Genomic DNA, 22118 nt, shown 5'->3' on the forward strand with positions numbered 1-22118 from the left:
AAAATGTGAATGGGTCAGTAGTTTAGAGGATATATGCTTTCTTTACACTATGGTTCTACAGGTTCCGAACAAAGGGACTCGATGTACTCATTGCTATTCTAAGTGTTTCTTCTCTACTTGTAGTGGTCAGGGGCTAGGGATTCTCACGTGAGAGAATCTTCTGGAGTTACTCCGTCTAATTGAGATGAAATAGAACAGGAACAAAAGTTCTAAATTGGAGGAAGCCTCATTTTATTTAGCCGAGATATGATTTAACAAAAGTGCATTAGAAAGAGCTATTTGGAAGACATCTTTAGAGGTCCCTCAGTATTGATGTCTTGCTTCCACTCTGGCAATCGATGAGCCTATGTGTGAACCAACATGCTCTACCACAGATTCAGCAGAAGATACACGATGAGGCAGGTGCGTGGATACATTGGTCCTTCTGCTATTTACACAAGGCTTCTGTGTTCTTCCAAGGCAAATGTACGAGGTTCACAACAGCATCCTTACTCCTGCTTCTCCAGCTTGTTTGGTTGCTGACTAGGAATCTCAAGTATCTATCAGATGTTGCATTTTTCAAAGAGGCTTTAAGCACAGTCTTGAACTATTTCCCTTGGCAACCTCCTTCTTTGACAGAGGTTGAAATAGGGTATCTGCTTCAGAGGTTTGGTGTCAGGCATGAGAAGGGCAAGGCCTACCCAACTGCAATTAGGACCTTATTGGGTACTGGCTTGTTTATCCTTTGGGGTGAAGAATTTCTTCCCTGTCCTGATCCTTTATTGTGGGACTGTGTCAGCTGGTTCTAGGTACCCTTGCCTAAGAGAACTTCACATCTACCCTGGCAAGCAACACAAGAATTTTCCATATTTCAATGTCACCTCTCAATCTTTTGTACTCACGAGTACACACCAGTTTGCTTATTCTCTTTATATGACAAATCTTCCAGCCCAGGAATTAATCTGGTGAATCTTTGCGACTCTTCTTCTTTCACAAGTACACCCTTCCGTAGGCCAGATCTGTACATGATATCCCAGATGAACCATCAGAGGAGTCCTTTATAATTGGAGCAAGGTGGCTGTACTCTCGTACAAAAATCCTCTTGTAATAAAGAAAACATACATTTTACAGTACCTGTTAGCTTTCAATGATTTGTGTAAAAGTCTAACCAGAACCTTGAACTGTCTTGCCATTTAAAAAATATACCCACTTCTATTTTCCTATCAAAAAGACAACATTTTTCCCCACTGCACTCCTTCTGACATATTCTTGCCCATTGCACTAAATCTGATTTGTATCCCCTTAAATCACTTTGCATCATTCTCACACCCACTATCACTCAGCTTTGGATCAGCCCTTTCTACACAAGAGGACTGTGGAGATTTCATTGCTGAAATGGTACACTAGCTTCCCCCACCCAAATCACTGATTGAGATTTTGAACGGTTGGGGACCCAGTACTGATCCCAACAGAACCCTTTTTATCACTCTCCCCAGCAGAAAATGACCAATTAATTTGAACTCTGTTCTTTCTGTAAACTAATTCCCAACTGAGCCAGTACATTATCCAACCACACGCTCCACTTTTAATAATCTTTTATTGAATGTTCCTTGAAGTCCAAAAACACTTCTTTGATGGTTCTGCATTAACATCTCTGCAAGTTAACACCTCAAAAGGCTAACCTCAAGATCTAATAAATTGTCAAACGTAATTTTCCTTTCATAAGTTCAAATTGATTATGGTCAATCCTACTGATATTTTGACATGTCCTGTTTCCATTTTCACTTCCACTATGCTCAGACTGATTGGTCTGTAGTTACCTGCTTTTTCTCTCCCTCCTTTCTTAAAATATTGAAGCTCCCATTACTTTCTTTTATCTGAGAAACCAATTCGAGAATCTATAGAATTTTGGATGATGAAATCCAAAACTTGAAGATAAAGCAGATGGAGAAATGTAAAGAAGGTTTATGACCACTGTCAGTTGAATAACACAGTGAGGTGAGAATTAAAACATAGAACAGGACAGCACAGGAACAGGCCCTTGGGCCCACAATGTCTGTGCCGAACATGATATCAAGAATTCATATCTGCCTACATATAATCCATATCCCTTCATCTAAAAGCTTAAATGCCACAATCGTATCTGCCTCCACCACCACCCCATGCAATATATTCCAGACACCCACCACACTCAAATTTAAAAAATGTGTCCTCCCACATCTCTTTTAAACTTTGGTCCTCTCACCCTAAAACTATGCCCTCAAGTATTTGATTTTCCCGGGGAAAAGGTTCCAACTGTCTACCCAATCTATGCCTCTCATAATTTTAGATACTTCTATCAGGTCCCTCTTCAACCACCAAGCGTCTTAGAGAAAGCAATTCAAATCTGAAAATGTAACTGGAAATCCAATTGAAAAAGAAGAGTGTCATTTATTACATTATATTTCCTTACAATATCAGAGAAGACTATTTGACACATCAAGCTGATGCCAGCTCAGAGCATTCCCAACAACCCCATTCTTCCACAGGCAAAGATTGCATAGTAAGGTAATAGCAGTTAACATGAAGAGAAACCTTTCGATCTGCAGGTGTGTAAAAAGTGAACAGATATAAGCGAAGGAATCGGATCAATTAGGAATAAAAATTATCTATAGATAAATCAGAAAGCAAAATCGGAATTCTGAATGAGGTCTTTTGAAAGAAAAAAGAATGGAGTATAAGGGAAAATAGTAAAGAAAAAGGATAGATAAAAATTGATAAGGAAAGGCTAGTTAGGAACAACATGTCCTTGACTTTGTCAACGATGTAGCTCTCGTGAATGACACTGGCGGGCTTTTATGTGATTGGCAAAAAGAGGCTTATATTAAATTATGTTCATCAAAATAGCTTTTTCATGGAAGTAAATTAAATTTTATTAGCCCTGGAGAGTTAAATAGCTGGGTGCTAGGATAAATTGTGGTAAGGTCTTCTATTGAGAGTTGGGAGGGTAAGTTAAGGCTAACAGGAAATCTTTATTGGGCAAAGCTTCGACTGCATAAAATGTGAAGAGTTTTAAAAGCTACTTTAGCTAGATTGGATGATATTATTATGAAGCAAGTTAGTGTAGCTCCATTCACATTTGTATTACCAATGATAATTTGCATTGTGGGATGGTGGTCCTAAGATACCCAAACTCGAGGTGCTAATCTCATTATCCATAATTATAGTACATGGAGCAGTTTAAAATATGTTTTGCAATTTTAAGAGAATGTATCAGCTGCTTTTTTAAAATTTGAATAGAAATTGCTAGCAATATCTCAGTGTTAGCAAAAAGTTTTACAAGCAGTTTGTTTTTGTTAGCCTGAACAAAAAGGTATAACAGATTTTTTTTCAGTCAAGTATGTATTTTGAGATTCTGAGAACTTGGCTCTCAGTACCAAGTTTGAAAACAGGACCCCAAACAAGGAAATCATATCTTGTTGGCAACAAATCACTATAAGCAGTGAATGGCTTGATAATGGAGAAGAAATGTGGTTGATAAGAGCTTTTGCTACAACAAGAAAACACGCAATTTAGTCATCACAAGTAGAGCGGTCAAGAGTAAGGCTCCATTACAGTCAGGCTCATTTGGAGAAGAGACCAAAACTGTTGAAATCACCATTTTAAACTGAGATAACCAAGTAGTATTTTTTTTAGAAGGATCAAGTATGGATGAGGAATTTGCTGAAAAGAGGAGCATCCACATCTAATGGTCCAGTGAATTGCTTTGGATATAGCCCAAGCAGAATTACAAGTACACACCAGCTGCTCTACTAATGTCAGTCTGGTAAATTATTTCTATAACAGCAGAAATATGACAGGCAACCAAGTATTAATTATTAGTTATCTGGCCAATTAAGGCAGCTAGAAATCACCTGAAAGGATTTGACATAAGGGTTCAGTAACACCTTATGCAACATTTTTCTGATATCATTCAAGGAATCGAGAAACTTATCAAATCATTTAAAAGCAGAATCTAAGCCAATAGAAAACCGAAACATACACACAGTCAGTCTGAACAGAGTCATGGAAAGCTGCCCCTTTCGCTTAAAATAAAACATTTTTTGCTATTTTAAACCAAAAAATTCAATCTTACTGATGTTTAAAAAAAACTGCAAACCACCAATTTTGTCCCTCTGCCTTCTTAAAGTTAGAATAAATCCACCATGTTGCTTAGTTATGACCAGGCCTTGCTAGGTCATTATATGTAATTTCCAGATATTCCCACATTGCTGGTATAGTAGTGGTGTTGATATAGCCTTACTAAAGATTAAAAATAGTCCACAGAAAATATCAACCAAATCGCAAGCGATTTTCTAAGCCATAAATCTTTGCCTTTAGATTCTTGAGCTCTCCTTGGATAATCTTTGAGTGGTTATTTGATTGGCGCACCTCATGAAGTATAGCAAGATCCTGGTCAGGACCAATTCCAAGTGTAACCTACCGAGAGAAAATATGATATTGAAACATTAAATTGAAGATGGTATGGGTCAAATCACTGAATAAGAAATACACTCCAATATTGAGAGGAAAGGAATTTGACTATTAAAAATATGGAAATAAGTAGCAATTATGATCGGACGGCTGTTTTTGAATCACTTTCTAAAAGCTCTGACCATTGCTCTTCGTAATTGCCACCTTCTTAAACCACTGCAGTCCTTCTGATGAAACCACTCACACAATGCTATTCCAGAGTTCCAAGATTTAAGCCCAACAATGATAAAGAAACAGTCATATATTTTCTACTTTACCAGGTTGATTCCTAGAAGGGCACGACTACAGAATGAGATTAGATTAAGTAGGTTAGGATTTACTGGATTTTAGAGATTGAGATAAATTTATTAAACATAAAAAATTCTGACAGTGCCAACGACTGGATGTTGGGAAGTTATCACCTCTGCCTGATGTGGCTCGAACAGTCTCAGGTTACAGAGACTCAGAACAGTAGACAACAGACAATAGATGAGGGCAAATTTCTTCACTAGTTGAGTTGTACACCTGTAGAATTTGATACCACAAGTGGCTGTAGAGATCAAGTTACTGAATATTTTATTGGGGTAGATAAAGTTCCTGATACAAAAAGCATCAAGAGGCATATGAATGAGTAGGAAATATGGGACTGAAACAACCATGATCATATTGAGTAGCAGAGCTAGCTTGAAAGGCCGAATGACTACTCCTGCTCATATTTTTGACATTTGTGAGTTAAGATGACTTGCATATGAGTGGCAGTGTTCCTACAATACCCAAAGCCCTTGTCTTTCTTAAGTATAAAGTACATGGACATGAAGGTGCTGCTAGAATAGGGTAGACAAGGTAACTGCAGATCGTATTATCAAAGGTAGGCACAGTAACCAGTATGAGGGATTCAGGCTGGAAAAAAATTAAAAGGACAAAATGCTGGAGTAACTCAGCAGTTCAGGCAGCATCTCTGGAGCACATGGACAGGCAACATTTCAGGTTGGGACTCTTCTTCAGACCCCTCTTCAGGAAAGGAGATTATACATTTCAGACACAATTTTATGTTGAGGCATGTCTGAGGGGCCAGCCAGCCAAGGAAGTCAGCTATGGTGACAGATGTGCTGGCTCCAGCTGGGCTGGAGTTCCAGAGCCCCGGCCGCAGGTTGCAAACTCAACCCACCGATCGGCCGTGGGAGTCCCAATGAGGTCGAGATTGGCTGCCTTGCCCAGCCTATGTGCCACATTTTCGGGGAGACTTTTAGGGCGCGCCGGGGGGGGGGGGAGATTTCTCGCGAAACACCTAGCGACCTCTAGCGGAACCCTAGTGTTCATTATAAGTCTATACACCGTTTCTTTTTTTATCTTTCTTTTTTTCGATCCGATTTCTCTGTTTATTTGGCAAAGTGAAAAACGCGGAAACCACGCAAAAAGAGCGGAAAATGGATTTTAAAAACGTGGAAATCCGCGGAAAATTCACATGCCTGCTGTGGGGTGACCTTATAGAGGTGTATAAAATCATGAACAGTATAGGTAGTGTGAATGCCGGGTTCACCAGGGTTGGAGAAATGAGATGCACAGGAAGGAACTGCAGATGATGGTCTATACCTAAGATAGACACAAAATGCTGTAGCAACTTAGCGTGACAGGCAACTGGAGAAAAGGAACAGGCAACGTTCCGGGTCAGAACTTTTAGGAAATCTGAAATATGTACAGACCCTCCCTAATTCATTTATAAAACTAGAGGGAATAGGTTTAAGATGAGAGAGGAAAGATTTAATTGGAATCTGGGAAGGGGTGGGGTTGAAGTGGGCAACTTTTTTCACACAAAAGGTGGTAGGTATAAGGAATGAATTGCCAGAGGAAGTGGTTGAGGTAGATACCATAACAATATTTAAAAGATATTTGGACAAGTACACGCATAGAAAAGGTTTAGACACAAGCAAATGGCTTAGATGGACATTTTGGTTGGCATGGACGAATTGAGCCAAAGGGGCTGTTTCCATGATGTATGACTCTGCACATTGCTCTGCAATGTATATAAGCCTCTCAGTGGTGTACTGACTGTACTTAATAGTAAACATCATCTTTTCAGTAAACGGACATGCGAATCCGAGGTTGCTGAGTTTTTCCAGATTAATATATAGAGTAATAAAGTACATTCTCAGGACTGGAGAACTTGTCCTTGATCTTGTGAGCCATTGAGTTGAAAATATTAAAGCCTCAGAGAATTAATGAGAAATATTCCTGTGGTGAATATTAAATGCTCAAGCCTACCTTGAACAGCTGCTTCTCCACATCTTTTAGCCTCTGCCGCAGTAACTTTATATCATTTTTAAAGCCTTCGACTTCCATAGCTCGTCGCTTTTCCAGTGCCTCGTACCGCCGTGTCATTAAATGAAGCCGCTTCACTGTTTTTTCAGAACGCTCCTATATTAAAGCAGTATATCCCAAATCAGCATAGAGTCATAGAGTGAGACAGTGTGGAAACAGGCCCTTCGGCCCATCTTGCCCAAACCGGCCAATAATGTCGCAGCTACACTAGTCCCACTTGCCTGTGCTTGGTCCATATCCCTCCAAACCTATCCTATCCATGTACCTGTCTAACTGTTTCTTAAATGATGGGATAGTCCCAGCCTCAACTACCTCATCTGGCAGCTTGTTCCATACACCCACCACCCTTTGTGTAAAAACATTTACCCCTCGGATTCCTATTAAATCTCCTCCCCTCACCTTGAACCTATGTCCTCTGGTCCTCAATTCCCCTTCTCTGGGCAAGAGACTCTGCATTTACCCGATCTATTCCTCTCATGATTTTGGATATATGGTAGAGTGGTGGCACTGTGGTTACATTGCATGATGATTAATCTAGAATTAGCACCAAAAATACTGGCTACATTCAGTAGATCAAGCTGCCTCTGTGGAAAGGGAAACAATGAACATATTAGATCAGAGAAGTAGTCTAAGGAAGTCTTCAAACTGAATGTTAGCTCCATTTCTCTTTCTACAGGTGCTGCCTGATATTTTACTAATTGCCTCCAGCATTTTCTGTTTTAATTTCAGATTTACAGCAGCTGCAGTTTGATTTTCGATTTTCATTTATTAGTAAATTTAGAAATCTCAACTAATAACTGAAAGACCAGAGTTTCCACTGTAGCAGTTGTGAAATTTAAAGTCTGTTATTGATCTGCAAATTTAGAAAAACACAAGCCATCAATAATGATCACCACAGAACTGCCAGATCTCTGTAATAGCCTTCTTCAATTATATCCTTCAGAAGGCATCCTCATCCTATTGGAGCCCTCGATCACTCCAGTCCCTCCAACATGGTTGATCCATAAAGGGCCGAGCATTCCAGTGGCACTTTGTTGAAACACAGGAAGTCAATTGAAGAGACCATCCTGTATTGACCTCGGTTTTGAGACCTAGCATTGACCTCCTCAAACATCAGGAGATTGGTGATTAAATTGAGAAAAGCAGCCTCACAGTCTGCAGTCATTCTTACTGATTTTGTAATGGGTAAAAAGAATGGCTTGACAGCACCCCACTTCTGAATCCCTGAAGGACACATTTACCATATTGGGTTTCAGCAGGTAGTGAATGAATCAAACCAATGGATAAACCTATTTCACCTCGTGTAGTATCTTTACCATTTGACCTTGGGCAGATCATTTTTTTTTGATAGCATTGGTAGAATTGAGCAAAGCACAGTATTTATGGAGATCAATCAACCAAGGGCATTCTCTAATGTATTGTTTTGTATTAATCAGGCTGAACGGAACATGCTCAGACAGATCTGGCATCTTGAAAATGGATGTCTCTTGTGGGAGTTTAGTCACCCCCGGCACTAGCATCAATTAAAACTCAAATTCCTTTGTTTATTGCTTTATTTATTTGAAAGGAAGATACTTTTATAGAACTTGAGAACTTGAGATGACTTGAAAATCAGTGATATTTATACAATGAGCATAATTACGTTAGGCCAATATAAACATTAAAGGTTACCGATCATTTTGTTAACTATAGCTCAAAAACCTTTTTGACTAACGCAATACAAGACAACTTCTCCATGTCAATATCCAATCATATCAAAACATACCTTTGATTCAATTTATCAACATCACATCCCTTCAAATGGACCTGTGTTTTACATTAGATGCATTTTCTCTTCTAACCATTTGTGTTCAAAAACTGTCACCTTTCCCTGTATTTCTTAAGGGACTAATTGCCTTAGAAATGCTTAAAAATGCTTAAAAATCACTCCAAAGACGTACAGGTATGTAGGTTAATTGGCTGGGTAAATGTAAAAATTGGCCCTAGTGGGTGTAGGATAGTGTTAATGTACGGGGATCGCTGGGCGGCACGGATTTGGAGGGCTGAATAGGCCTGTTTCCGGCTGTATAGATATGAATGAATCACTATTCCATAGTCTGCCCATTTGGAGCCAATAAGTCCCTTGGGTCCTTCCCGTGCACCTCCATCTGTAGTGCGATGAACCTTACTATAGATTGTGATCCCATTAACTTCAGGAAACATTCCAGTGCATTGTGTGCTAGCTACCATTTATAATTCCATGAGGTTTGATTTGTTTAATAGGGCAAAGACATTTATTCTACTACAACACATTCTATACTAGCTGCGTTAACTTCCCAAGTTCCACAAACATGTTCTTCTAAATTCTGTTATTCTGCAGCATCCATTAGGCCATGCAGATCAAATGCAGCAGCAACCAAAATATACACCACCCTAATCTAAATATATCATTCAATATACCACCATCATCAGGCCAGGAGATCAAGCATGGCTTACCAATGAATTGGTCAAAAATAAATTAAGACACCAAGTGTTGGAGTAACTCAGAGGCTCAGGTAGCATTGCTGGAGAACATGGATTGGCGAGTGAGGAATCTGAAGGGATCCAACCCAAAACGTCACCTATCCACATTCTTCAGATATGCTGCCTGACCTGCTGAGTTCTTCTGACTTAAACCAGCATCTGCTGTTCCTTGTTTCTCTAAAATATAAATGAGTGCATTTAAAGTTTTTTTCCTCTTTGTTTAGTTTATAGATACTGTGCGGAAATAGACCCTTCGGCCCACCAAGTCAGCGCCGACCAGGGATCCCCGTACACTAGCACTAGAGTCAAGTCAAGTAAAATGTAATCATAGTATTCTGTAAATACCATAATAAACAACAAGTTCAGTATTACAAAAACAAACAATAAGTGAAAAATAGAGAAAACAATGACCCCCTATGTAGTTCAGAACTTATTTGATGGTTGTTGCCTCAATATATAATTCAAACACATTGCATTCATACCTTAAATAGCTGCCTCCCCATGTCTCCCTCTTCTTGAATGTGCGCCAGATTGTCTTCAAGTGTCACACACTGCTCCCTGTACATGTCTGCCAATCGATGTGCCTGGTTTAGCTGGTCCTGCAGTAGCTGGGAAAGTCAGTAACATTTTAATGATAAATTCAACACCCAAGTCTCAAATTTTTATATCTTCTGATAACAGACAAATCTAGCTCCCAAAATACCATTTGTATTTGTCAGCTGTTCTAATGATGCCACAGGCTGCCACTTAGTCATAACCAAAATAGTGGTGTTCAATCCCCATGCAGCATACTACTCACAGTAACAAACTTTTCATTTTTACCTCTTACACCCTTTCAGTGTAACCCGAGAAAGTAATTTAGAGAGAAATTATTACATTGAATGTTGAGTCCTGAAGAAAGATAATGTGCTGATCCTTGAATTTACATTGATTTTTTTTCCTGTCCCAATGAACCTAAAAGGCAGCAGTCAAAGTACAATGAAGCATTGAAGTGACAGGCTCAACTTTGGCCCTCCATTGCTCACTGTCACCCTTATGTGTTAAGTTTAGGCATTCTCCAAGCAGTCAACCAGTGTGACAGAACAAATGTAGAATGGAAAAGGATGAAAAATTAGAGTAATAGGTGCTTCTGTGTTTGTAGAAGTGACCCCAGAATGACATATTGCCAGGATCCAATTGGTTATTAAATAACTACAAAGCATCAAAGGATAATGCTAAAAGCTATAATAAAGGCTTAATGTCAAGGCAATAAGAAAATAGTGCTGTGATTGAGCAAAGTCAACATGAGTTAATGAAAGGGAAATTCATGTTTGACTAGTCTGTTGGAACCCAAGGGTGTATTTAGCAGAGTAGATGAAGGTAAACATGTGGATGTCATATATTTGGATGGTCAATCTCCTGCTCACCCATCCTGTGATATCACATCAACTCCTTTCTCTTCCTTTTCTTGAAGTCACTTCTTTATCCAGGGAGCACAATCAAAAAATTAGGACCAGATTTTAAAAAAAATGAATGCCAGGTCCATCATTTTAAACCTAACATACGACAGAATATGAGGAAAATGCTAGATTTGAGTCACAAATCAGCCAGGATCTAAATAGCTACCTTCAGTTTCTATTCTTCTGGGAACGCCAGAATTTCACGCATTCTTTTGTGTTGAGCCCTTCAGTGATTATTTTCATACCTTTTTGTTCTCTACACATCTTAGTTTCTTGCTTGAAGCAAGCATTTAAAAAACTGTTTTTGCAGGTAACATGAAATAAAGGCAAAAGATTCAAAAATGACAAGAAGGAACACTTGACAAAAAAAACAAAGTGATTAGGTTGTGAAGGGCAGACCAACTGTGGAGATCAATAGGGAGAATTTGGTAATGGTATAGTAAAGTCAGTGAAAAGCTTGGTTTGCGTGCTGCCCAATTACTGAATGATACAATCAAGCTTCCACAAGTACAACAGCTAGTGCACAGAGAAAAATACCAGAGTGCAGAATATAATATTACAGCATTATAGTATTGAAATGTCCAAAGTCCACAAAATCAGAAGATTGGGTCTACACTAAGATTATCGGACTGTTGATAGTCAGATAATTTACCATCTATAGTAGAGTATTGGAAAAGCACTACTCTCATTGCGTGGGTATAGACTAAACAACTTAGTTTTAAGTCAATACCATTCTAAGCTTTCTCACTCAAAATTGTTACCTTTATTTCTTCACTCTGTACGCGTTGTATTTCATGTTCTACAGGGAATTCCTGAAGCAATTGTGTCTCATTTTCACAGCGTCTGTTTCTCAGCATGGTGCATTTGTCTAGCTCCTGCAGCAGATGATCCTTCTCAGCCATCCAGACCTTTTCAATGTCTCGTCCTTCAAATTTCAGTTGTAGGTAATCTCTGGTACTTTCATAAAGAAGATTCTGAGTTTTCTGCAACCTAGGGTAACACGATAGTCGCAATTAAGTGATTAAAATTTAATCTTACCATCTCAACGTAAGTCAAGAAAACATTAGCTTATTTGGCCACTGTTAAGAATGGCCACCCCAGAGTACAAGAACAAAGGCATGAGCTTGACAGCGATGAGACCATGCCTGGAATATTATGCACAGGTCTAGCTTCCCTATATGTGAAAGGTTACAGGTGATAGCAGCAAAGAGAGATTGGAAGAGACTTGGAAAAGGTTGGAGGAGATGTTATCTCAGGAAGAAATTTTAAGCAGAGTGGGCCGAGATTGGGGGTCGCTCTTTCAAACAAACAGAATTTATACATAGGTTGCCAGGATAGATGCAGGAATTATATTTGTTCTGGCTAGTGTGTCTAGAAACATTTGGTCATAATTTCAAAGTGAGGGGTCAGCTATTCAAGAAATTTCTATACCCAGAAGCTGGTACATTTTGTGCTTTGTCAGAGTATACTCAATACAAAGACAGTCTATTTCTATACCAACCTTCTTTATAATTAACGTGTTAGTGAAACATTTTACTATTTTCTGACATATCCTTTGTTAAAGTCGACATCATAATTCCTTGTCTCCCTACACGCTTTTTAGATTTAGACTAATCCTTTGTATTCTCTTTGCTCATGCACACTTCTGCTGTCTATAATCTTAACGTATATCTTTCAAAGCATCAAGGTTTCAAACCCTATTTGATTTTCTTTCTTGGTGGGAAATATATATTCTGCAATTTCCCAGTTTGTCTTCACAAGGAGTATACTCACACCCTAAGAATCATATCAATGCCAACCTAATAAACTAGTTTACAGAAGTAAACTAGAGAGGTTGATGAGGAAGCTGATAAATTCCAAGGATCTGATGAAGTACACAGTTTTGAAAGATAGCCAGAGGAATAGTGAATGCTTTGATATTCATCTTCCACAGTTCTGTAAATTACAGAATTGTATCTTGGATCAGAGGGGACCAAACACAATCTCATTATTTGATTTAAGAGGGAGAAAGAAAACAGGGAACTAACCTGTTTGCCTCTTGAAAATAATGTGATAACAGAACACTTGAAAAGAATAATAGGAATGAGCAGAGACAACATGCATTTATCAAGATTCAGATCACACTTGACTGATCTGATGGAATTTTTAGAGAACACGACCAGCAGAATATTTAAGGGAAAACCAGAGATGCATTTAGAATTTCAGAAGCATTCAATAGGATCCCGTTCATCAACCTGATTAGAACATATGGAATTGCGAAATTGTACACGACTTAAGAAATAGTTATCCAACAGAAAGCAAAACATGGAACAAGCAGATTGTTCTCAGGCGAGCAGGCTGTTACCATAAGGATTTACGCTTGAGCTCTTGCTGTTCACAATCTATATTAAATGATTTGGCTGAAAGAATGAAATGTTATATTTCCTAGCTTGCTGATGTACTGAACCAGGTGAGAATATGAGCTCAAAGGAGGCAAAGAGGCTTCAATGGGATACAGACTTCTGACTGACTGAACAAAACCATGGCAGACTAAGTGGAAAACTAAGGGGGAAATTGTGAAGTTGTCTAACTCAGTGGTAGAACTCTCCACAGTACACATCCAGGCGATGACACCCTCTCATATCCTTCCACATCATAACCCAACGTAGGTTCTCTATCCTGGTGAATGAACTGACCAAAAGTCAGAAATCAATAACATTCCCAGTAGCTACAATTGTTGTACACTGCATTAACTAACTTGTCTGCCAGAGTTCTTATTTTTTCTTTATCACGTTCATGCTGTACATGTACTTCCTCCACACGGATCCTTCGATCCTCCAGCAATGCATCAATTTGTTCTTTTGCCAGCTGTGTCTGCTCTTGCAACTGGGACTGCAAGGCCTCAACCTTGTAGTGTTGGGTGGGAGAAAGAACAAGAAAAGAAACAGATCAGCATCATTATCAATATAGTTGCTGCATACTAAACATATTGTTACTTGGAATGTAGTGCTGTAGTTACACAGGGAATATTTTCACTGGAGCGCAGGAGGCAAAGGGGTGGTGACCTGTGAGGTTTATAAAATTGTGAGGGACATACAGGCTTTTTCCCCCCAAGAGTAGGGGAACTAGATGACATAGGTTTAAGGTGAGTTTTTCCAGAGGGTGGTGGATACCTAGAATGAGCTGCCAAAGGATTTGCTAAAGACAGATACAATGACAATATTTAAATGATATTTCGACAGGTTTACAGCAAAGGAATAGTGGGATGTGGTCATAACGCAGGCAAATGGGATTGGGGTGGATAAGCATTATGATCGCCACGGGCAAAGTGTGCCGAAAGGCTATTTTCTGTGCAATATCAGGCATCTTTTACATTAATCATATCCTTATCCATTCGATAATTCCCATAATTAATTTTGTTTTAATGTAACATTCATTTGAAGCACAGGACACTGGTGATTAAGGTGGTGCTAAAATTGTCGCAGTATCGTGTACCGTTTTGGCTGTATTTCAATAACAAACTATATATATATATGTGATGAGAGTTTTAGTAATTTATATATAGATTAAACTGTGTCCAAAACTTCAATTTCCATCTCCAGATCAACACATTAAACTCACAGGGTATTAGTAATATTTCAATATTTTATGTAAATATGATCTAACAAATAATGGCAGTTTAAGTTATCAGCATCTAGAGTTGCAAATGAAGTGTTTGTTTGTAATCTCATTCTTTGTGCTGATTATAATCAAACATTAATCAGTTTAAGTATGCATTTTAATAGTATAGTTTTGGTTATGCTGCTGGGGGATTACATCCTGCTTCTTTTAATGTGCCTTGGTATCAAGGATGACTTGATCCACGATAGTTCAGTCTCTCAGAAATCACGGAAAAGTCCTATGTGGGATCCATAAACCCTGCCACAGGTGATGCCTAACCAAGAAGATGGGTTGTATGCAGCTACTACAAGAGAGTCTGGATCACAATAAGAGGAAACTGTGTAAAACGAGCCGAACTAAATCACTGTGGAAGACGTACCTGTAATAGTAAAATCTGATTATCTCGCTGGTAGTTTTCTGGGATTGTCGGACTAACAGCAGTGGTTATTTTAGATCCTGTTCTTTTATAATCTGGTTGAAGAAAAAGAAAAATTTAAAGAGAGATAAAACTGTTGGTAGTATGCCAACAGCGGACAGAGACATACAGCTCAGAAACAGACCCTTTGAATCACAAAGCTATATAGACTGGAAACAGGCCCTTCAGCTCACCTTGTCCATGGACCAAGTTGGCAGACTGGACCAGACCCATTTGCCTGCATTTGGCCCATATTCCTCTGAAGTCTTCCTTTCCAAATATCTGCCGAAATGTCTTTTAAAAGTCATCATTGTATCCACTTCCACCTTCCTCTGGCAGCTCATTCCAGATATGGACTGTCCACTGACTGATAAAGTTGCCCCGGAGGTCCCTCTGAAATCTCTCCCCTCTCACCTTAAGCCTACACCCTCCAGTTTTATCATCCTCTAACCTGGAAACAAGACTGTGAACGTTCTCTTTTTCCATGACCCTCATCGTCTTGTACACCTCAATAAAGTTAATTCTCAGCTGCTTATGTTCCAAAGAAAAGAGTCCCAGCCTATACCTATAACTCAAGCCACAAGCCTAGATAACATCCTGGTTATCAAAAGTGAGTGCCAACCATCAAGCACACATTTACACTCCACGTCAACGCTACTCCAATTCTATTACTAACCTTTACCCTTAGGACAATTTACAATAGCCAAATAATTTACCGCCACACATTCTTGAGATATGAGGGGAAACCACAGCACCCAGGGGGAAATCCTTGTGATCAAAGGGAGAACATACAAACACCACATAGGCAGCAATGGAGATCAAGAATGAACAAAGGTCGCTGGAGTTGTGCCACTGTGCCACTACAGCTGTGCCTCCGAGACATTAAACACTGTATTTAATTACCTTGGCAGATATTTCCTCATTGATTTTCAGATTGTCTCAGACTATTCTCCAGCTTCAAGCCCTGAAACAGTTCATTCGCCTTTAAAATCCCCATTCAGCAAATGTTCCTTCCACTAGAACCTCTGGTTGCTCATGCACAATGTTGTTACCAGATAATTAATGGCTATTGATCTGCAAACATCAATTCAACTTCAATGACCACACCTGGAGAATTAAATTCTACTAAATAAATAAACCTGGCATCAATTAAGCCATTAGCACCAAATACATAATTGGAAAGGTATAAAAACCTTTGGTACACTAATATCCTAAGATATTTGAAATCTCCTTCCTTGCCTCTTCTGGCTACAAATATCTATGTTGTTGTGGAGTTTGAATTAACTCTTAACTACATGCAAAACAATGGCTATAGTTTCAGAGCAATTAGAGTTGACTAACAAATGCCAGTTTAACCTGGATGCAAATATACCACTATTTCTCCTTCCATACTTACCCTCTCCCCATTCCCCTGCCATTCTCATACAACTGATCATAGCCCAACAGCAGGAATTTCACATCAAAATTTGAGATGCAAAAGCACGAGACAGGTTAATTTATGAGCATGGTCTAAACAGTTTCTAGAATTGTTTGATGTTCTGTCAGAAAATTACTCTCATAATTTATGTCAGGTAAAAATGTTGCCTTGAAATTCAACTCCTGTTGAAATGCTTGTATGTTTCTAACAAAGCATCCTTGCTTTGACTCACTGTCTGGTATGTCACAAATGTTCAACATTTACCATTTCTTGAAGATCTATTTTCCGTGCGTCCATGCTTCTTTATACATTGGGGGACAATTACCTGAAAAATAATTTTAAACAGTTACTTTCTGGATTTTGGAACAAAACCCACTAGGTGTAGCACTGCTAAAGCCTTATCACTCTAAATACTCGTCTTACCTTGTGTGGAGGCTCTTTGTGAAAGTAAGTGAGTGCTTCTTCTTCAGAACCCACCAGAGTTAAGAGATGTTGAATCTTCTTCCGATCTTCTAACTCTCTGAAAAAAATCAATTTGTATAAATCATTAGTCTTTGCAAATGCAGGCAGGTTGATATATATTTTTGCAACCACCTCTCAGAATTTGGAACCAAGACCAAAGAGGTAATGTAATGCTACCAGTATAGGAAACAATGACTGTTCCATTTGTTCAACAGCTCCTTAAACAAAATTGCTTTCTGCAGGAGAGAGGGCACTGTGATCAACAGTGTCAATTTTCATCAAACTGCAACAATTCATAGGAGTTTTGTCCCCTACCTAATTTTTAGACGATCATTTTCAGCATAAAGTCGCAATGCATGCTCACGTTCCTGAAAGAGGTAAACTTGCATGTCACTGAGTGCTTTTTGTAGCTCCTCAATCTCTTCTTCCCTCTGTCGAATCTCCCACTGGAGTTTATGCTGAGGAAGAAAATAGTCAAGTCCAATATTGACGACTTAAATTGTAGTATAAACACAGCTTTGAGTTCAAAAGAACAAATTAGTTTCAATCTATCCTGACGATTACAAATTCATACATCTGCCACTCACTAAGTACCAAGGTAGCAGAAATGATCCAGCACAGAATTGGAGTAGAGGAGATCACTCTACCCATCATGCCTACATCTGCACTTGGAAACTACTATCAAGACCCAGTGGACCACAGCTGACGGGGGAAGCCGCCGAACCGGTACTCCGCAAGACCCGGCAGGCTGAGCCAGTCCCCCGTGACCGAACTCAAGACTTGGCGGACCGTAGCCTACAGGGGGTAGCTGCTGAGCTGACCCGTGCTCGTCCCACGAAGACGAGAGACTGGGAGGATGGAGCAGGTGACGACGACGGATGTGACCAGCGAAGCCGGGTAGGAGAGGATAGGGAACAGGTGTCTGGCCTACCGGGCCCACGAGGGCGGCTGCAGGAGGCACCCCTGGGGCACAAAGATGGACGGGCAAGGAGAGGGACGTCAGTTCACAGATCGACCCGCATGTCCAAGGGAAGGTGATTTTTTTGGAGGTGTGCAGCAGCCTGGGATCTTGCACCATTCATACAAGAGCATGGATTGGACTTTGAAAATGGAGCCAAAACATGGCTCCTCTTGCATGCAGGTTTAGGAGAGTATTTCTGTATAATTTGCTAATCGGGGACATGCTTGGATATGGCAATACTCTACTGGACTGTTTGTAAGAAAATTTCACTGTGTATTTGCATGGTGAACTAAAAGCACCATTGAGATAGCAAGTCCTGACTTTATACCAAAGTCATACTGTGAGAGATTAGTTTCATAAGTGGATAAACCCAGAACAATTTTAGCACTCGGGTTTCTTTTTAAAAAATAATTCTATTTTGATTTTGATTTTCCAGTTCCATACATTCCGCAATGATACACATTCTCATTCACCTTAAACCCTCCGTAGTTAACAAATACTGCATATCCCAAAATAAATCATACCACAGGTATTGGAAGCACTACAAGGATGGGTAATAACTTACTGGACATTTGATCATAACCTAAACTTAACTACACACAAAAACAAAAACAACTAAAACCAACATTTGGGGTATACCTCTATAATATTTCATCACTACTTCTGGAGCGGTATGAAATCAAGGAAAATGAGATAGGGCACGGAAGTAGGATACAAAGATCCGCTTTAAACAAATGATGGCCGTACGGGCATGATGTACAACATCCATTTTTCCCACCTTTTCAAAACTATTCCCTGTTGCAATCTTAAAGCAAAAGTTATCCTTTCCATTATAAAAATATCATATACAATGTTAATCCAGTCATCCACATTAGGTTTTCTAGGTTTCAACCACTTCCTAGTAATAGCTTTCCTGCTGGCAGCACTTAAGATCTGGAAAAGATACTTATCTTTAATAGAAGCATTTTGTACTGGTAAAGCACCAAAATATAAAAACTCAAATTTAAATGGAATATCCATATAAAAAACTTTTTGTAAAACTTTATGAATCTCCTGCCAAAATGGGATCACTGATACACAAGACCAAAATATGTGAAAATGGTTTGCCTCAAGGCACCCACATTGTCGCCAGCATGAAGAAGAATTTGTGTAATGCCTTTTTTGAACTGGTGTAATAAAAAACCTAATAAGGGTTTTCCAGCAAAACACCCGCCAAACATTTGAACTTGAAGTTTTCCATTGTATCTCACATAAGCTCTCCCAGGTTTCTTCCTTTAGAAAAAGATTACCTTCCCTTTCCCATTTCTGTTTTACATACAGTGAGTTGCGGCCTAACATCGCCCGGCGCGGCTCGGCCGCGGGACTTTTCATCGCTGGTGCGGCTCGGCCGCTGGACTTAACAGTGCCTGGTGCGACTTGGCCGCGGGGCCTTCCATCGCCCGGTGCGGCTCGGCCGCGGGACTTAGCTGCGCACGGCTCGGCCGCGGGGCCTTCCATCGCCCGGCTCGGCCGCGAGACGTTTCAGCGCCCGGTGCAACTCGGCCGCGGGGACTTCCATCCCCTTGCAGGGACTGTGCGGGTCGGTCGGGGACGAGCTGTCTGTCCGTGGGGAAGAGAGTGGAAGTTTTGTTGCCTCCATCACAGTGAAGGGGTGTTTGGAGTCACTGTGATGGACGTTTGTGTTGGGGTCATGTGTCTTGTGTTCTTTTTTTTTGTGTGACTGCTATGTAATTTCGTTCGGTACCTTGGTACCGAATGACAAATAAAGCTCTGTTGACTGCCTAAACCTCTCCTGCATTGGTGCAGTACCTTTCCCTCCCTCCTCTCCTCACCCTCCCTCTCCCTCTCCCTCTCCCTCCTCCACTCCCCCTCCCTTCCCTCCACTCCCCCTCCTCCCCTCCTCCCCCCCTTATGCTCTCTCATCCTCCCTTCCTAGGAGATAGATTTAAACTTTTAAATGTGAATAACTTTAAAAATATAACACCGATTTCAATAAAACTTCTTTCAATTGGAACCAAAGGGACAACGGTGAGTAAGGTGGGCCTAAAATGGTCGTGTATACGTGTACCGTTTTGGCTGTAGTCCAGGAACAAACAAACAAACGAGAGTTTTAGTATATAGAAGATTAAATAACATAAGGGTTTCAGGGAAAGAGGCAAGAAGTAAGGCCATCAGAATTGATCGATTAGAAAGCCACAAATGATTGAATGGCCTCCTGTGCTAGTTCTATGAAATTAATTCCTGCAGTTAACTGGAAAGTGATCACTCCTTCATTTCCACGACGCTCCTACTGGATTGCCAGTTATTCTTAACTCAATCTGTGTTGTTGTTGGGGTTGCTGGGACCCACCTGTTCTTCATAGGTGGCCTTGTACGTCTCCAATTTTTGCATAAGATTTTCATGTTCCTCGTCAAATTGTGCAATCTTTTTACGGTAGTACTCCAACAGCTCCCGGGAAGGACGGAGGAAAGCCAAACGCTCATTTACAGGTGGAATGGCCGGAGAACTGTCAAGTCCGGGCGTCGTTTGTTGTTTAGCCGAATGAGTTGAATTACGTCCCATCGTTGATCTGTAAACCAAACAAAACAAAAATATCTGTATAGATCGTAAGTAAGCAACGATGCGCTACAAGTCCTTCTAGGCGCAATTGTGGACGTGAGGGTAAAGGGGAAATTACGTTTTATTCTGAGCTAGAGATAGAAAATGCCGGATACGTCCAGCAGGTCAAGCGGCGTCTGTGGAAAGAGAACCGGTTAAGGTCTCAGGTCAACACATCTTCTTCAATGATTCAAAGTAGACGCGAGGCCTCAGCGGGGGGGGGTTACAGCCGGCAGGCCCACTCGGCACCCGACGAAGTAGGACACGGTGAGGTGGGGGCAACTCGCATCCACCCCGGTTCCTCGCTGCCGCTGCCCCCCGCGCCACTCACGCGCCGCCCCGCTCTCCCTCCCGCCGCTCGCTCGCGCTGCCGTCACCTCAGCAACAAACCGCCAGCAAATACCGCGCCCGCGCACCGCTCCACCAACCACCGGCAACACCGCCAAGCACTGGGGCAATCAAACAGCAGCACACCAACGATTCGATGCTGCCCAGCCAGACATGCGCCGTCTGAGAAGGTCATGGGGTTATAAAAGTGTGTGTTTAAAATAGAGGCACAAGGAACTGACTGCAGATGCCTGTTCAAGAAGGGGGCTCGACCCGAAACGTCGCCCATTCCTTCTCTCCAGAAACGCTGCCTGTCCCGCTGAGTTACTCCAGCATTTTGTGTCTATCTTCGGTTTAAACCACCATCTGCAGTTCCTTCTTACTCGACAAGACAAAGAGTGCTGGACTAACTCAGCAGGTCAGGCAGCATCCGTGGAGAACATGCAAAGGTGAAGAATCGGGACTTCGGCCTGATTAGGATGGGATGAGATAAAAATAAAGCTGACAGAGGAGAGGCAGGACAAAGCCTGGCAAGTAACAGATGGAAGCAGGTGCGGAAGAGAGAAGTACGGGTTTAGATAGGCAGATGGTTGGACAAAAGTCAGAGATGAAAAGACAAAAGGTGCGAGATAAGGATTTAAAAAATTGTGAATTGTGAAGCCAGAGGAAGGAACGAGGTGGAAAGGAAGGGGAGGGTAGAAGTGGTGTGAGTCCACAGGGAAGGGATGGGGTAGGTGGTTTTGGTAAGTTTTCTAAAATTGGCAAATTCAATGTTCATACTGTTCGTACAACCTACCCAAGCAGAATATTAGATGCTGTTCCTCCAGTTTGAATGTGGCCTCACTCTGGAAATGGAGGAGGGCCAGGCCAGAAAGGTCAGCATATGTGAAATGGAGTTAAAATAGTTAGTAACTGGGAAATCTGGTAGGCCTTGGTGGACAGAGTGTAAGTGTTCAGTGAAATGGTTGGAGTTTATGCATGGTCTTGCTGATGTAAAAGAGGCCACATCAGGAAAACTGAATGTAATAGATGAGGTTAGAGGAGGTGCACGTAAAGCTCTATCTCACCTCTATTAATGAGTTCAAGGTTTCAAGTGTCCCATTCACCAGTTAAGGTATAGTGAAATTTGAGTTACCATACAGCCATACTAAGTGAAAAGCAACAAGAGACACAGCCACATAAAATAAAAGTTAACGTAAACATCCATCACAGTGGATTCCACATTCCTCACTGTGATGGAAGGCAACAAAGTTCCAGCTTCTTCCTCTTTGTTCTCCCGCGGTCAGGGCAGTCAAACTATTCGCAGTCGGGGCGATCAAAGCTCCCGCAGCCGACGATCGAAGCTGTCGGGGTGATCGAGACTCCCGTGTCGGGGTGGTTGAAACTCTCTCCGCTGCATGGAGCTCCTGAATCGGCCTCTTCTTACCGGAGACCGTGGGCTTCGCGATGTTAAAGTCCACAGGCCCTGCTTCGATCCCCGGCAAAGGGATCGCAAGCTCTGCGATGTTAAAGTCCCGCAGACTCCTGCGGTTTGGAACAGCCGTTGGTCTCCAGGAAAGGCCGCCAACT

The 22118-nt window shown here is 40.9% G+C and overlaps 1 protein-coding gene across 2 annotated transcripts; it reads right to left on the minus strand.

The window, feature by feature from the left end:
* Positions 1–1623: 1623 nt before the first annotated feature.
* Positions 1624–20717, minus strand: ccdc77 (coiled-coil domain containing 77). 2 transcript variants are annotated; one of them, XM_078417051.1, is made up of 11 exons: positions 20600–20717; positions 19974–20193; positions 16979–17121; positions 16625–16721; positions 16466–16526; positions 14749–14840; positions 13468–13616; positions 11492–11720; positions 9774–9899; positions 6733–6885; positions 1624–4437 (listed from the first exon to the last, which is right to left on the minus strand). In XM_078417051.1, exons 2-11 carry the CDS (start codon positions 20184–20186, stop codon positions 4291–4293), a joined length of 1410 nt encoding a protein of 469 aa, XP_078273177.1. In that variant the 5' UTR covers positions 20187–20193; positions 20600–20717; the 3' UTR covers positions 1624–4290. The 2 variants fall into 2 exon arrangements, with proteins under 2 accessions (XP_078273177.1, XP_078273176.1); XM_078417050.1 differs by lacking the exon at positions 20600–20717 and adding an exon at positions 20302–20532.
* Positions 20718–22118: the final 1401 nt, after the last annotated feature.

Source organism: Rhinoraja longicauda, chromosome 20, assembly GCF_053455715.1.
Source record: "Rhinoraja longicauda isolate Sanriku21f chromosome 20, sRhiLon1.1, whole genome shotgun sequence".
Classification (NCBI taxonomy): domain Eukaryota; kingdom Metazoa; phylum Chordata; class Chondrichthyes; order Rajiformes; family Arhynchobatidae; genus Rhinoraja; species Rhinoraja longicauda.